Source organism: Labrus bergylta, chromosome 13, assembly GCF_963930695.1.
Source record: "Labrus bergylta chromosome 13, fLabBer1.1, whole genome shotgun sequence".
NCBI classification, from domain to species: Eukaryota; Metazoa; Chordata; class Actinopteri; order Labriformes; family Labridae; genus Labrus; species Labrus bergylta.
In genome coordinates this window covers 13,323,939-13,337,862 of record NC_089207.1, presented here as the reverse complement: position 1 = coordinate 13,337,862, position 13,924 = coordinate 13,323,939, and the positions used below count along the sequence as shown (strand labels likewise).

At 37.4% G+C, this 13,924-nt stretch overlaps 1 protein-coding gene across 1 annotated transcript in view; it reads right to left on the bottom strand.

Annotated features, from left to right (window-relative positions):
* Positions 1-13,924, bottom strand: part of thsd7ba (thrombospondin, type I, domain containing 7Ba) — a 118,217-nt gene that overhangs the window by 22,526 nt on the left and 81,767 nt on the right. Inside the window, exons 15-17 of the mRNA XM_065962286.1 lie at positions 10,964-11,227; positions 9,291-9,469; positions 659-792 (exon numbers count right to left, since the gene is read on the bottom strand). Coding sequence (XP_065818358.1) covers positions 659-792; positions 9,291-9,469; positions 10,964-11,227 — 577 coding nt within the window. The remainder of the gene's footprint in view (positions 1-658; positions 793-9,290; positions 9,470-10,963; positions 11,228-13,924) is intronic.

Genomic DNA, 13,924 nt, shown 5'->3' with positions numbered 1-13,924 from the left:
TTAATGGAGGAAAAAATACTAAGGCACAGACTTTGGAACTAAAAAGGAAAATTACAAACTTACAAACAGGTCTGATCTAAAATAGAGTAACTAGTTCTGGCTTATTTCTGTGCTAATTTCAGTAAAGTGCTGGCTTTAAATTCAAATGACATGGTCCTTTGTGTTAATGTTTTTTTATACTGTTCCCCCACTTGAACAGAATCTAGAACTGGTCCAGTAGCTAAATCTAGACACTCTGAGAGGGTCTTAAAAAAACCTCTCCTGGCAGAGAGGTAGAGGGCTGAGTGTCTGATTGGCAGCAGTTGCAGGTATGTATAGTTGAGCACACACACAAAGTGGGCATGTACATTGGAAAACTTCAGGTTGTCTTTATCCAATAATGCAGTCGCATTTTAGATTTCAGATGGTTCCTACTCTTATAGCAACACCTGTGCATGCTGACACTTCACTGCTTTCCTCTTAGTGAAGCTAACGAGATGGAAATGCACACCAACAAAAATCTAACAACACTACTTTGAAAATAGTTGTTTATGACATTTTTCCCCTTGACCTTGGAAGCATTACCAGTATTATGAGCTACAGGAGGGCTGAAAGTTGAGTCCTCCTGGCTGCCAGTGCTAGCAGGCTTCCAAGCTATGGGCCTAACCGGCTCACTAACCTAATTTTACGGCTTTGGACTCCCTCTTCACAGCCCAGCTGGTCATCTACAGTGTTGATGGTACAAATAGACCAGGGCTCCGTCCTCCATTCATATTGGCTGCATTCATTGTGGCACCTCACAGCCTCGTACACCTGTATGGGTGCAAGGGTAAGCACACAAGTAAACAGATAGATAGCACAGGAATGGGACACACATAAGGGATCAAAGAAACAAAGTGACAGATTATGTTGCCTGAAAAATAAACAAGTTCACAAATAAGCTAATAAACACTAACGGCCTGATTCACTAAGAATGAATTGCAGCTGTTGATAGCTCCATAATGTGCACACAATATGCTCCCACTATCTGCTCTGCAAGTCTCAAGATCTAACTCCCAAAGCATATAACGCTAATGAGATTCAGACGCCAACACGCCCCCAAAATTGTCCTGCTCCATGTGGTTTGCTCATGTTTTGCGTCTGAATGTGGAGAGAAGCTGGCTGCATCCTTTACTCTGCGCAGAGCTAAGCTGTCATGCTGACAGAGCTGCTTTTTTCCTCATAGAGATGAGGTGTTTTTTATTTTGATGCCAGACTTTGAATATGTAAAATCTATTTCCTGTTTAGAGCAAAGCTTACTCTCTGGGGGGGGGGACTGAATACATAGCAACCGGTCTTAACGGCTCCAGCACAATATCATTTCCCTTTACTTCCCTACCTTTGGAATATGACTGACTAAAGGTATTAATGAAAACACACGAATAGACTGTGAATAACAACAAAATAACTGATAGTTCAATGCCAGCTTAAAGAAAGTTTATGGTCCATCACTTAAGGGCTTTGTTGCTCAATTAACATGCTACTACTGAAGAAAAGGACACAAAGTATTATTCCTTTGCTGTACTAAAATAAAATCTATGATATGAAAAGCATGGACAAAACAATGACCATGGCAATGGGCACTTCAGCTAAGGCTGTAATTGTCTGGATTTTGAGTCTATTCACTTGTCCCCGTCCAGCTAGTTATCTCTCTGGCATGTCTGTACAACCAAGGGAACAGCCAGTGCAATGCTCCTGTAAGCACATGTTTACTCTCAATCTATGTAACAACCTGCCACAGTAAAAGTTATACTCCAGAGGACAATTTGTGGGGAAAGCTATGACAAGCTGTAATGGGTGTCTGTAAGTGTGAGGATGTGTGCGTTTGAGTGTGCAGACAGAGAAAGTGAATGTGTGTTGAGTATTCCCTCCCCTAAGGGCCACACAGATGCCTATTACAAACCCTCATCATCTCCCATCTGTCCCTGCAGATGCCCCTGCTGGGTAAACGGCAACTGCTCTCCTCCAACTTTCTCCCCCACTACCACAGAAACACAACCCAATAGCACATTTTTGTCAACAGCAAAATGACTATCTGTTAATGTTCCATTATAAATAAGCAATTTATTGAGCACTTAAACCATTTGTTTATTAATAAATAATGTAACAAAACAGTTTCTAGTGTCACAGTGCATAGGATGCATGAGACATATCTAATAATCTGTTGGTTTGTATATGATACAGAATCAAAGCAGAACATTTCTAAAATTACTCATCTTCAGAAAATCTTAAGAAACAAAATTTTAGGAGAGGCTTTTAAAAGAGAGGCAACTGAAATGGGGTTATAAGTTATAAACTACTGTCAATGGTTTTAATGGCAATGTGATGAATAGCTATCATTCTTTCAAAAATGTCAATCTGAGGGCCTTGGCATAAAAAGCGATGAGACATCATCCAGACGCACTCACAAAAATTATTTCCATCCATGTAGCAGTCTCTCTAATGAAGCGATTGTTTTTTCTCAAAACACAAAAAGGTCACCGAGTATATGTGACTTGGACAGATCTGGCATGCAGTTTCTATTGATTAGCTTAAGCACAGTATATGTACAGAAGGAATAGCACTGACCTGAGCCTGCGTGGGTGTCCATATTAGCATTGCATGACAAGACAGAAGTTGGGCAGGGGAGAGAACAACAACGATATAATTGTTAGTTTGGATTAAGCCTCCGGTAAAAAATGTTTTTAGTTTAGCGTACATAAAATAAAAAGATTAAATAAAAAGGTACAAATGTTCATTCTTTTCTGTGTTACATTAATGAGGGCAAAGGATGGTTAAGTAGTTTGTCTACAGTGTATCTACCAGTGCTTGATATTTTGCCAAACCGAATGATTTATGGTGCTGCGACAATTTTGAAGTGCTGCAGTTGGTTGCAACAGCTGTGCAATGGCCAGACCTGCAGCTGAAGGCAACTCAGATAAATTAATTTGTCCGGATGGTGAGAGGGAAGTTGGTGTAAAAAGGATACGCTGGAGAGGCTGCGTACTCTGTGACTTAACAATGTGACTCAATGTAATCATACTTCTGGCAAGACACAGTTCAGGTTGTCTAAAATGATTTTACACAGCCATAAGGATATTTCAAATGTATGCCCTGACCCAAGATACTGCTAAAATATGCTGTAAACATGGATACCATGGACATTTAGTGAACTTACAAAAATATTGTTTGAGCCAAATCATGTATGGTTCATGCAGTGACAGATGTTCATAACAAAAGGATGCATAACCCTATTTTATTACAGTCAGAAAGCTCTAGGTGTTGTAGTTTTTACTACAGATAAATCAGTTATGCAACCAAAGATCTAAAACTGCTTACTAAAGGTTCATTTTAAAAGTGTTAAGGTCCCGGATCTCAGGGGAAAAAAAGTCAGTTTTGACCTTGCCACGTGAATGCCATGGAAAGTAAATTGCAGGAAAAACACCAGATAAGACATGATAAAAAAAAAAAACATGCAAACAGACACAAATAAATACATAAAGGTTTGCTATATGATGCATGGTATTCATGAAAATAAAACATCCACATAGCCATACAAAAATACACACAAGAACAGATGGACTGACAACAAGCCCTCCTACAGGGATGGATTTATGATATAAACAAACTGAAAATGGGAAAATAAATCTTAGCCTGTCGTCAATAAAGCCCTCTAATTATCAATGTGTAATTACACGTTCAAAAGGAGTGCAATCAGTCAGAAATCAATGACTCCTCTAAGAAGCACAGAGGACTATATGCCCATGTCATGATGACATCTCAGATACAGTCAACATGTATTTTTGCCATTAGGATGTCTGAAAAGAAAAGCTCATACATTATGAAAACTGAGCTATGTTGTTTCTGTTTCTTCTTTTTTAATAAATACTGAAATCTAGGACACTCTTTATAATTAAAATGAGAGAAGAAAAGAACTTGTCCCAAGACATTTAGCTAAGAATATGTGTTGGCACCACTTGTCAATTAGAAAAAACAACATTAAAACAAAGTAAGCAAAAAAAGAACATTTGTAGTGTTAAGGAACAATAAAGCTTGCACAAAGTTAATCAAAATTCTGAGTTCATCAGCTGCATTTAAGCCGTACTGACACACTGAGCCCTTTAAACATCCTAAAGATTTAAGACTGAGGGATAACAGCCATGATCTCTTGGGGGGGGGGAGAAAAATTCAGCCATGAGAAAGGAATGTGATCAAAGCACTCATTGATTCTTCATGCAACCAGAAGATGTTTTTTTTATCCTGTGGAACTTAAGGTAATAATACTTTTTAAGAAAGCAGAGTTTGCTCTGATTTCTTTTCCAAGTTTCCATGGCATAGGCAAAAGCTTGGTTGTGTTTAGTATTTAAAGCATATATTGTGATAAAATAGGAATGTATTAACAACGGTTGCAATAACACAATCTAAAACCTATTGTTAACCAAAACAGTAGAGACAATAATGAATCAAATTTCAAGCTTCCTTTCTCAGACCCACCCAAGGGAAATCAACAGAAGCCGCTCTATAATTATCTAACATTTTGACCAATGAGTTGATTTAAAATAGTGCTATTTCCCCCTTACTTTCTTCCAAGAAGGTTTCTTCTGCAAAGAAATCACACCAATCCATCTGTTACAATGTGCCCCTCAGTTTCCTTTTTTAAATGGACTTGACTTTGTTCAGTTGCTCGCCGAGTCTTCTGACTTATTAAAAGTCATATTTTACACATCAGGTCACACCCACCCATTAACACTCTGATAGCAGAGGCTGCTATGTATTCTATCAGTATTAGCTAATCCATTCACCCACCACCAAAGAGGAAGAAGGAGAAACTTGGTCATGTGTCTTGCCCAAGGAAGACACTGTGCTAGGTTGATCATCTGTTTGATCCCCAGCAACATGTACTTTACATACAGTAGCAATCTCACAGCCATCAGTGTGACTGGCTGTGAATGTGTAGGTGTGACATGCGGCTTAAAAGCTATTTGAGTAGTCAGACGACTAGAAAAGTGCTACAAGCTCAAGTCCATTTACCATTTACTTTACACAGCAGCCTCTACCATCAGTGTGTGAATGTGTGTGACCTGTGGTGTAAAAGAGCTTTTAGTAGTCAGAAGACTAGAAAAGTGCTATAAACGCTCAAGTCCATTACATCCAGTAAAGATGACTTTATCGCACAGTGCAGTCATTATTCATCTATGTTGTTTAGTGTCAAAGCTGATTTTTTAAATTATTATTATTATTATTTTTTTAATGTTAATCAGTTTTCACCGCAGGTAAGTCACGCAGAAGAAGCTTCTTGTTCATGACATGACGGCATCTAAACTTTCTACAAGCTTTTGAAACAGTGATTGAAGTAGATTCATATTTAATGCAATATTAAACGGAAAAAAGACTGCACATCAATAGATGTATTCAAAGTAGCAAAGTAGCCTACCTCAGCAGGTCTCTGTATATTCGTGTGTCTCTGTTTGGTGTGTGAGTGTGTGTATGTGATTGCGTGTTTCTAGGAATTAATGTAATGAATTATCTGTAATGAATTAATCATAGTTAACACATTATTTTGACGGCCCTAGTTTTTACTTAAATATGTTATATCACACTTCTTTGCTTGCCCTTGAAGTGACCAATTTCATTGTATTCCGAAAGGATTTGATTCTGTGACAGCAGCTAGTGATATTCTTAGGGCAAAAAACAGGAAGCAGGAAGATTGGTTATATTCTCTCACACATTTCAATTTCTTCATTCAATTTAGCCACTCCCTCTCTACCACTTCCTCCGTCTCCCTGTTATGCTGATCAGCTGATTGTGGGTGTTTACTCTCAGTAATAATCCAACCCAACTCTGCCACAACCTCTCTCAACCAATCATCCTGCTGCGGTCAAATTCAGCCACCTCAATTCCAGCTCAGCAGAGTTCAGATACAGCATCAGAAACCCAATCCTCATCATATCCTGCATTCTGCTAACATGACCTCCACCACCAGTGTCTAGACTCCATAGGGGGGTATCCTATCCTGCTGTCGGCCTAATTACCCTTCCGAGTACATGAAGTCGTCATGATGGAATCTAATCCCCAAAGACTTTTCACAAATGTATTTCCTATATTGTTAAATAAATAATTGTTCATTCTCAATTAAGTCTATCCTGATTGAACTACAGTTGACAGTTTGCTCTATACAATCAAACAGTATTCCAAAAAGATATATAAAACATCACACAAAAAGTAAGGAAATTTGTGTTTGGTAGATTTTTTATTTGTTGTAACAATGCTTCTTGGCAATAAATCTTATACCATTCAATTCAATCAGTCAATCAATTTTTATTTGTATAGCGTCAACTCATAACAAGTGTTATCTCGAGACACTTTACAAAAAGCAGGTAAAAAGACCATACTCATTGTTATGTTACAAAAGCAGGTAAAAGACCTTACTTATGTTCCAATGGTATACGATTTATTGCCAAGAAGCATTATTATAACAAAGAAATAATCTACCAAACAAAAATGTCCTTACTTTTTGTGCGGTGTTTTATATGTGTGCCTGCTGTTGATATCTGGTGATTATAGTTTGCTTAAATCTGCATTTTCGTTTCAGTAATACGGTAGGGCATCTCATTTTTGAAAGGGGTCTGTAACATTCAAATAACATAAAGATACTATAGCACAACCTACGCCCATGCAGAGCCCAGCAGAAACACTAAAATAAGCCAAGTCATTAACTGAATTAAATATACACTTGACTGAGGCAGTGGCTATACACAATCAGGACAACTCTGTTTAGGAAAAGTGCATGTACCAATTGAAAACGAAACACTGTTACAGGAGTTAAATACACAACATATGTCATATGGAATATTTTAGAATGGATGGAATGGAAAGTTTTATATTTAAAAAAGAGGTCAAAAGAAATGCCTTCTCAAGTTTTTCTTGATCAGGGCGGCCAATCTTTCACTTTTGGAATACGCAAATGTTTTTCTGAAGTCTCAAATAACAAAAATAACTTTGTTGAGGATAAAACAATATTGTGTATCTTTTTACAAGCATGCTATTAATCATTTTCTAACATACCATTTAGATACAGATACAGTTTCTAAGCGTCTTGGTCAAAAAGAAGTGCCGTCAATCTGCATTCAATTGCTCTTCCTAGCTGCAATGTGTTCAATTGAATTTGATCAGGGACATTTGTGGTGACAACTGAATTTGGGGAATTGTAATTTTAGTCTGGAAAAAATTGCAGTTTTAAAAAAAGTGTATTCAATTTCAAAATGTTAAATATAGTTTTATTTTCATTAGAATCCTGTTACAAAATAATACATTCAATTTCAAATTATGCTATTTTAGATTCAGTTTCAACAGTACAAATTAAAAGTTTAGCAATTCAAATATTCAAAATTCCGCTTCGGCTGACCCAAATTTCTGCCCATAGACTTTCCTCAAAAATGTTGTCTTGTTATTTCCCAATGGGAAAGGAATAGGTTGACAAGTCAAGCTTCATATTTTAAGCAAGCAAAATGATAACCAGGTTTAAGTCATAACAGCAGATTTTGTATCTTGAAGCTAGATAGCAAAGAGTTAATATTGGCTTCATAAGATTATATCACGCTCACTTTTGATGTACCCAGATGCCTCAGTTTAAACCTAAAGCCCTGCTTCATAGTATCATAAATATGAACTTGAGGGAGACAAATACTTTGCATTTAATCTTAAAGGCTACCTTATTTTCAGCACACAATCTGATTCTTTGCTTTATATTTTCTTGGTGACTATTTCTCTCACTCTGTCTTTCTGTCTATGTCTTTCCCTCGTCCTTCCTGCTCACTCAACCGTGTGATGAGAGGATGAGTCGCAGTGCACTGCAAATTTCATCTCTTTTATGTCAGTCACTTCTGGTCATGACCAAGGCATGTAAATATTCCAATAGAGGCTGAATAAAGTACTTTGAACCAAATAGAAGTTTGAAGGCTGAACTGGGAAGTTTGCAGGCTCAGGCAGAAAGCAGGTTGTTTGAAATCATGTCAAGAAGTTAGTTTGACCATCCAGGAGTGTCCTTACTTAACCTAACGGAAATGTCTAATTGAACTAGGGAAGAGATTATAATAAGTTTACGCCAACATCTCCTGAATGCAATTTACTTTAAACGACCACTTTGATTAAGTTAGCAATGTGCTCAAGTCCGACCTTAGGATAAATCCACGAGAGCATTTGCAATAGCAAGCTCCAAAACCAGTGGCGAGGGTTATTGCAGGGCATAACTACAGGGGCCATATAGACTCTGTTAGTGGGCACTTAACCATCTGTACACAAATCGCCACTTGAGCACAGTGGAACATTTTTCTCACAGTCGTTCCGTGTTTCCATATCGACCTCTACAAACTGAAGTGTCCTTTCAAGCCCATTCAAGCTTACAGGCAGCATTCATAAAACACTTTCCTTCTTTGAACCATGAACCCATGGGAGAAATGCTGTCACAAATTATTCAGAGCTTTAGATAAAGCCCGACTGAAGAATATCACAAGCCTCCATCTGTTCACTTCCTCATCTCTATCCTCCCTTTTGGTACTTAACACTGCCCTGTTTTTATGTCAAGGAATGGGCATGTGTTGCAAGGCAAATGATTTGATCTGATTGGCGATACCAGAAAATGAACAGGTCACCCAGGAGTCCCACTAGCTGATTGGTAATAAACCTTGCTATTGAAATGTGATGAGAATACAGCACTACTCTTCAATTATTGGACAGCATTAGGCTGTAACAAAACCAGGGCTTGAGGAAAATATATTCCCTTAACACAATGTCAATTTGTAAAAAAAAACATCATAATAATAAAAACTAGATAAATAAAAATACTACATGCACCCTTACCGTAGCAAGAGAATGATGACTGTATAAAAATGGAGCATTGTGGACTCTTTTGCTTAATATGAAAATAATTACTCTTCATTAAAAATGAACCCCCACCCCCCAAATGCATGTACATTGAATGTCAAGACAATTGCCTTCATCAATGTTCCCTTAAATGTATCACTACAAACAATGTGGTAGTTGGAAAAGTGATTTAAGAACATTGCAGAAGGGTGAACAGGGCAACTTTGTTTGGTCAAAGTAAAACCAAATTGCTAATGCCAGTTCATGCCACTATATACATGTGGAAATAATTTATTATTTTAGATACTAACAATGGTCCAACGATGCTTCAAAAGAAAACAAATAGGAGTTTATTTTAATTCATAAGTGTGCTTTTCCTCTTGGACTGTACAGACTGCTATTGTATTATTGGCACCTTAGAAAAACTTTACCTGATTTTTTAAATCCAGCCTTGGGCATGGGCGTCCCCCGTTGAAAGCTTTCTCTCTCAGCCACTTGGACCTGATCTTTAACCCGCTGCCACAGGATGCACTGCAGGATGACCAGGGTGACCAGTCACTGAGCTTACAGTCTAGGGGGCAAGGGATGTGACAGAACTCCACCATGTAGCCTGAAATTGAGACTTGGTCAGCAGCTGCAGCGTTCATTGCAATGTGTAAGTTGAATAAATATGTCATTCAAATTGCATTTTTCACATCTGGTTTTCCTGGTTTTACACTCTGTTATTGAGAGACATGTACATGAATTACACACAAACAGGGCCTATGGGCATGCATTAAATGAGAGATGTTAGAGTGGGGCTGCTACACACTGCTACACAGGGAGCGCATCCGAAGCTGTTGGGGGTTTAGATGTACTCTGGAAGGGGCCAGGCAACCCCATCTGCAACCAGGCCAACTTCCATGCTTTGGCCCATATTGGGACTTGAACCAGCAACCCTCCAGTTCCCAACCCAGGGCCACAGACTGAGCTACTGCCACCCCTAAACATCCTCTAGCATCTTAGTACACAGAGACGAGGTATATGAATGCAAGCATTTTCATCATGATATTACAATTGTAATTTCATTTTGTATATAGCAGTATTTATATTTTTATAGAAAATCCCTCTTCAATAGCTATTAGCATTATTTTTCTAACAGAAGTAGTTCCGGTTGGGACCTAATCTGGGAACAAAATTCAGAATGCTGTCTTTTCCAGGTGTTTCTCAAAGTTAACATCTTTTAATGCTTAGAGATATAACTTGAAATGCATCTTTCATTTCAATTATCTTCTTTAAAAGTGTAATAATTAATGTCGTACCAGACCTCTAAAGTGCCATCCTCATAATTTCTGTTTTTATTTGTTGTGACGACTAAGGGCTGTTTCATTCTCAAGAAGGTGTTTACCCAGCTGTGAGAAGCTGTAAAAAGTCAACCCAGCTTAAAGTTTACTTTCTCTAGCAAATCAAGCATTGGCAACTGCAGATGCAGGTATGATATTTACCCCACTGGCCAGTCATTGGTTTGAGCAAAACAAAACAGAACAACCCAACTCAAATAAGAACTCTTATTATATAAAGACGATGTCAAGATGAATGGATGAAAGAAATAACATGCATGTTTTGCCTTTTAATCATTAAAAAAAATCCTTGTAAGGAGCCCAAAATGTAACGACCAAAAATGTATTAAAAAAATGTAATAAAACAGAATGTGATAACTGGTCAATAATGTAACAAAAGTGCTGAGCCCAAAACATGCTAACTTTATGCCAAGTCGTAACATTTTGGGTCAGTTATTACATGGGGGGCAAAATATTTTTCTCCTAATTCTCCTAAGCATTAAACACATTAAGATTAAATTAATATTCACACATTCAGATTCTGCTACTTTGTGTCTCTTTTTTGTCTCCATAACTGACCTCTTAATGTCTTGTGTGTTATCTTTTCACTTTCATCACTTTAAGAGATTCTGGCTCCGCATCTTGTTCAATAATCAACCAGTTATTGCATTTGGGGTTTTATTACTTTTTTTTTTTTTTTTTTTTTTTTACAACATTTCGGGTCGTTGTTACATTTCGGGTTGATGTTACATTTCAGATTATTGGTTGTCACATGTATTTCCTACCGGATTCTGTACAGAGAGTGGGGTTGACCAGGTGTCCCTGCAGGTCAATGCACGCCACAGCTCTGTATCGCAGGCCTTGCCCACACTGCTTTATTTCCCTCTGGTCAAACCAGCCCTGCTGGCTGGGAGCTGAAGGATCAGGGAGGATGCAAGCAGACCAGTTCCCAAAGGGCTGGGACAAAAACTCATCACAGGGACAGGTCTCCGTTTCCTCCAGAGGGTACAACTCCTCATTGAGGCAATGCATCTTATTTTTACTGCGACCTGTGTAAAAGACAGACACCAATTTTACTTTACATTATTTGCGATTCACCTTCATGCAAGATCCAACTTATTTCTGATTTAAAAATCGCTCATAGGCAGCCTACACTTTTGGTAGATTAATTTGCTACCAGCAAGATTGACATCCATCATGACACACAGATTACAAAACAGATTTAAGGGATATCACATTAGAGAGAAGGAAAACTATTTAAAAAAGAGAGTTTATATCTGATCGTTTTAACCAATTGCAAACAGAATGGGCACTCAAGTAATCATTTAAGCTTCAGAGTAATCAAAAAACATTCTTTCATTTACTTGAGGCATGTTGCTCCTCAGTCATTTCAAATTGAAAGATGAGATGACTGATGCCTGTGTTGCCCCTGTCATTGGCAATCACAACAATACAAATGAACAATTAATGTACTTTGGTGAACCGTTGACACTGTAAGTTTATAAATCTACTAGGAAGGATGACAAATAAATGGCCAAAAAAAGTCACATCATGATTTCATTTATTCTGAACTGTGATACCGCTAATCTGATTTGATGACTGTTGTACTGTACAGGTACAAATAAAGTAACCTGAACATCTTTCATTTGTGGAAACAGTCATCGAGCATAATGTTTTCACATGTTGTTAAAGATGTTGAAAACAAGTGATGGTACCCAGACCAGGAGGAGGTCAAGGGAATTGAACTGGTCAAAAACAACACTTTCACTTCAGGGGATTGGGTTCTATTCCCATGTGAAATCCATCACTCAGTGCTGTCTTTTTCCGTTTGTTATAATGTATTACTCTCAGCAGGTAACATGCTTAACTTTAATAACATAGTCATTCTAATCAAGTCTGCTTAGATTTGGCTGGGTTCATTTTAAAAGTATAGCCAGATGTTACATGCATGTTTTTGTTAACGTGGCCTCTTTATTCAGTAAGTATTTTTGGACGTTGTATATTTATTATTGTTAACTTGATCGTAGGGCTTGCATGTGCAAAATTGACACTAGGGAAAAGAACATATTTTAAAATAGGGGTCACTGACAAAGGGTTGCTTTGCCATCTTTAAATCCTTTACATGCACCCTTCCCACCCGTTGTAGTTACGCATTTCAAGTCAAGTTTAAATAATAAAAGGCAAAATGAATCATTATTTATCTTTGCATATTTGTTTATTTAAGCAAGCAGTTAAAGAAAGGTGTATTTACCACTTTTCAGATTGAAAACAATCCCAAAATGTGTAAGAGAAATGATTCCTTCTAAATCTCTGGTTACCAAACACAGCATTATGCCAAAATAAAGGGGCTGTGTTTACTCAGTAACTCATTTTGCCCTTCTTTCACTTATTATTGGACTTTATTTCTTTGAAAGAAACAGGCATAGCCATCCAGTGGCAAGGAAGCCACTTACCCTGCAATGCATATTTTAAGGCAATCTAAATGTCCCAAGGGAATTATTAGTTCTATTTGAAAGAATTTGTCTTCATTTAAAAGCCTACTCAGGAAATGTTGCATGCTAAATATCTGCGTTACTTTGTTAATGGGTATTTGTTTTTCTACACAGTCTGCAAGCAAGTGGAAGTAGAATTCACAATACAAACAAGATTAGAGATTTATGAAACAAGAACAAAAAGACTTCAATTTTCTGACATTTTGAATGTCATTTGGATTGCAAATGTACCCCTTTATGCATAGCACGTACAGACCAGACTTTGTCTTTTATTGTGTTTTATTGAATTAAAAATTGCTGCAGCCGAGGAATCTTTCACAGAGGAGGCAACACAGGACTTTTTTCTCTTTAAAATATGTTTTTCTCCTGATGCACATTTGTTCATTCTCCTCCCTTTTCACAGACAACTCCTCACCATGAAGTGGCTGCTTTTCATTTTTAATGATCAGCAGTGCACGGAAAGATTTGGTTTCAAAGGTTAGACAACCGTTAAGATATGGAAGACAATGGATAGCTGTAGATGTGTTTTAGCTCAGGAATCATTTTTGCATTAAGTGTTTTTATTCTCTTCCTGGTGTATCCATTTTCCCTCAGTCTACCTTGTCTTGTTTGAGCTCTTATTTTTTAGAATAGTTCTCCCTGAAAGGTAGTATTGGGAAGACAAACGCATTTTGATCTTCACGTTCTACATTCTGCCATGCCAAATATTTAAGTTCATTTACAATATTCTGTTTCCCCTAACTTCTTTATTCACTGGATGGCCCATTAAACGACTCACCTCATGTGCACTGCTACATCAAGGATGTAAGACAGTGTTTTGGGGAGCCCCATAAAAGACAAAACATTTTAATTTAATTTAAACATTTAATTTTAAGAAAGGATATGTTTTATTGAATAGGAAACACACTTGATTTTGTAAAAGTATATGCATTCTTTACAGGAATACTTATAAGACAACACATCCCAATATAGATTTTTATTCTCACACATTTGATCTTCAAGTGGTTATTTCCTTGTTGTATGATTAAAACATCCCACTAGTCCTGAGAGTTCAAGTAATAACATTATGTGCATTAATATTTTGCAGTCTCCAAAGAATAAGCAAAAGACAATGATTTCTTTAAATTTAATTAAACACGTTGTTGACTGATGTTGAAATGTAAGCGCAAGCGGCACAGTTACTGAGTGTCAGATGGAGACAGAGTAGGCCGCACTCTATGAAAAACTCACATAAACACAAAGCCACGAGTAGGA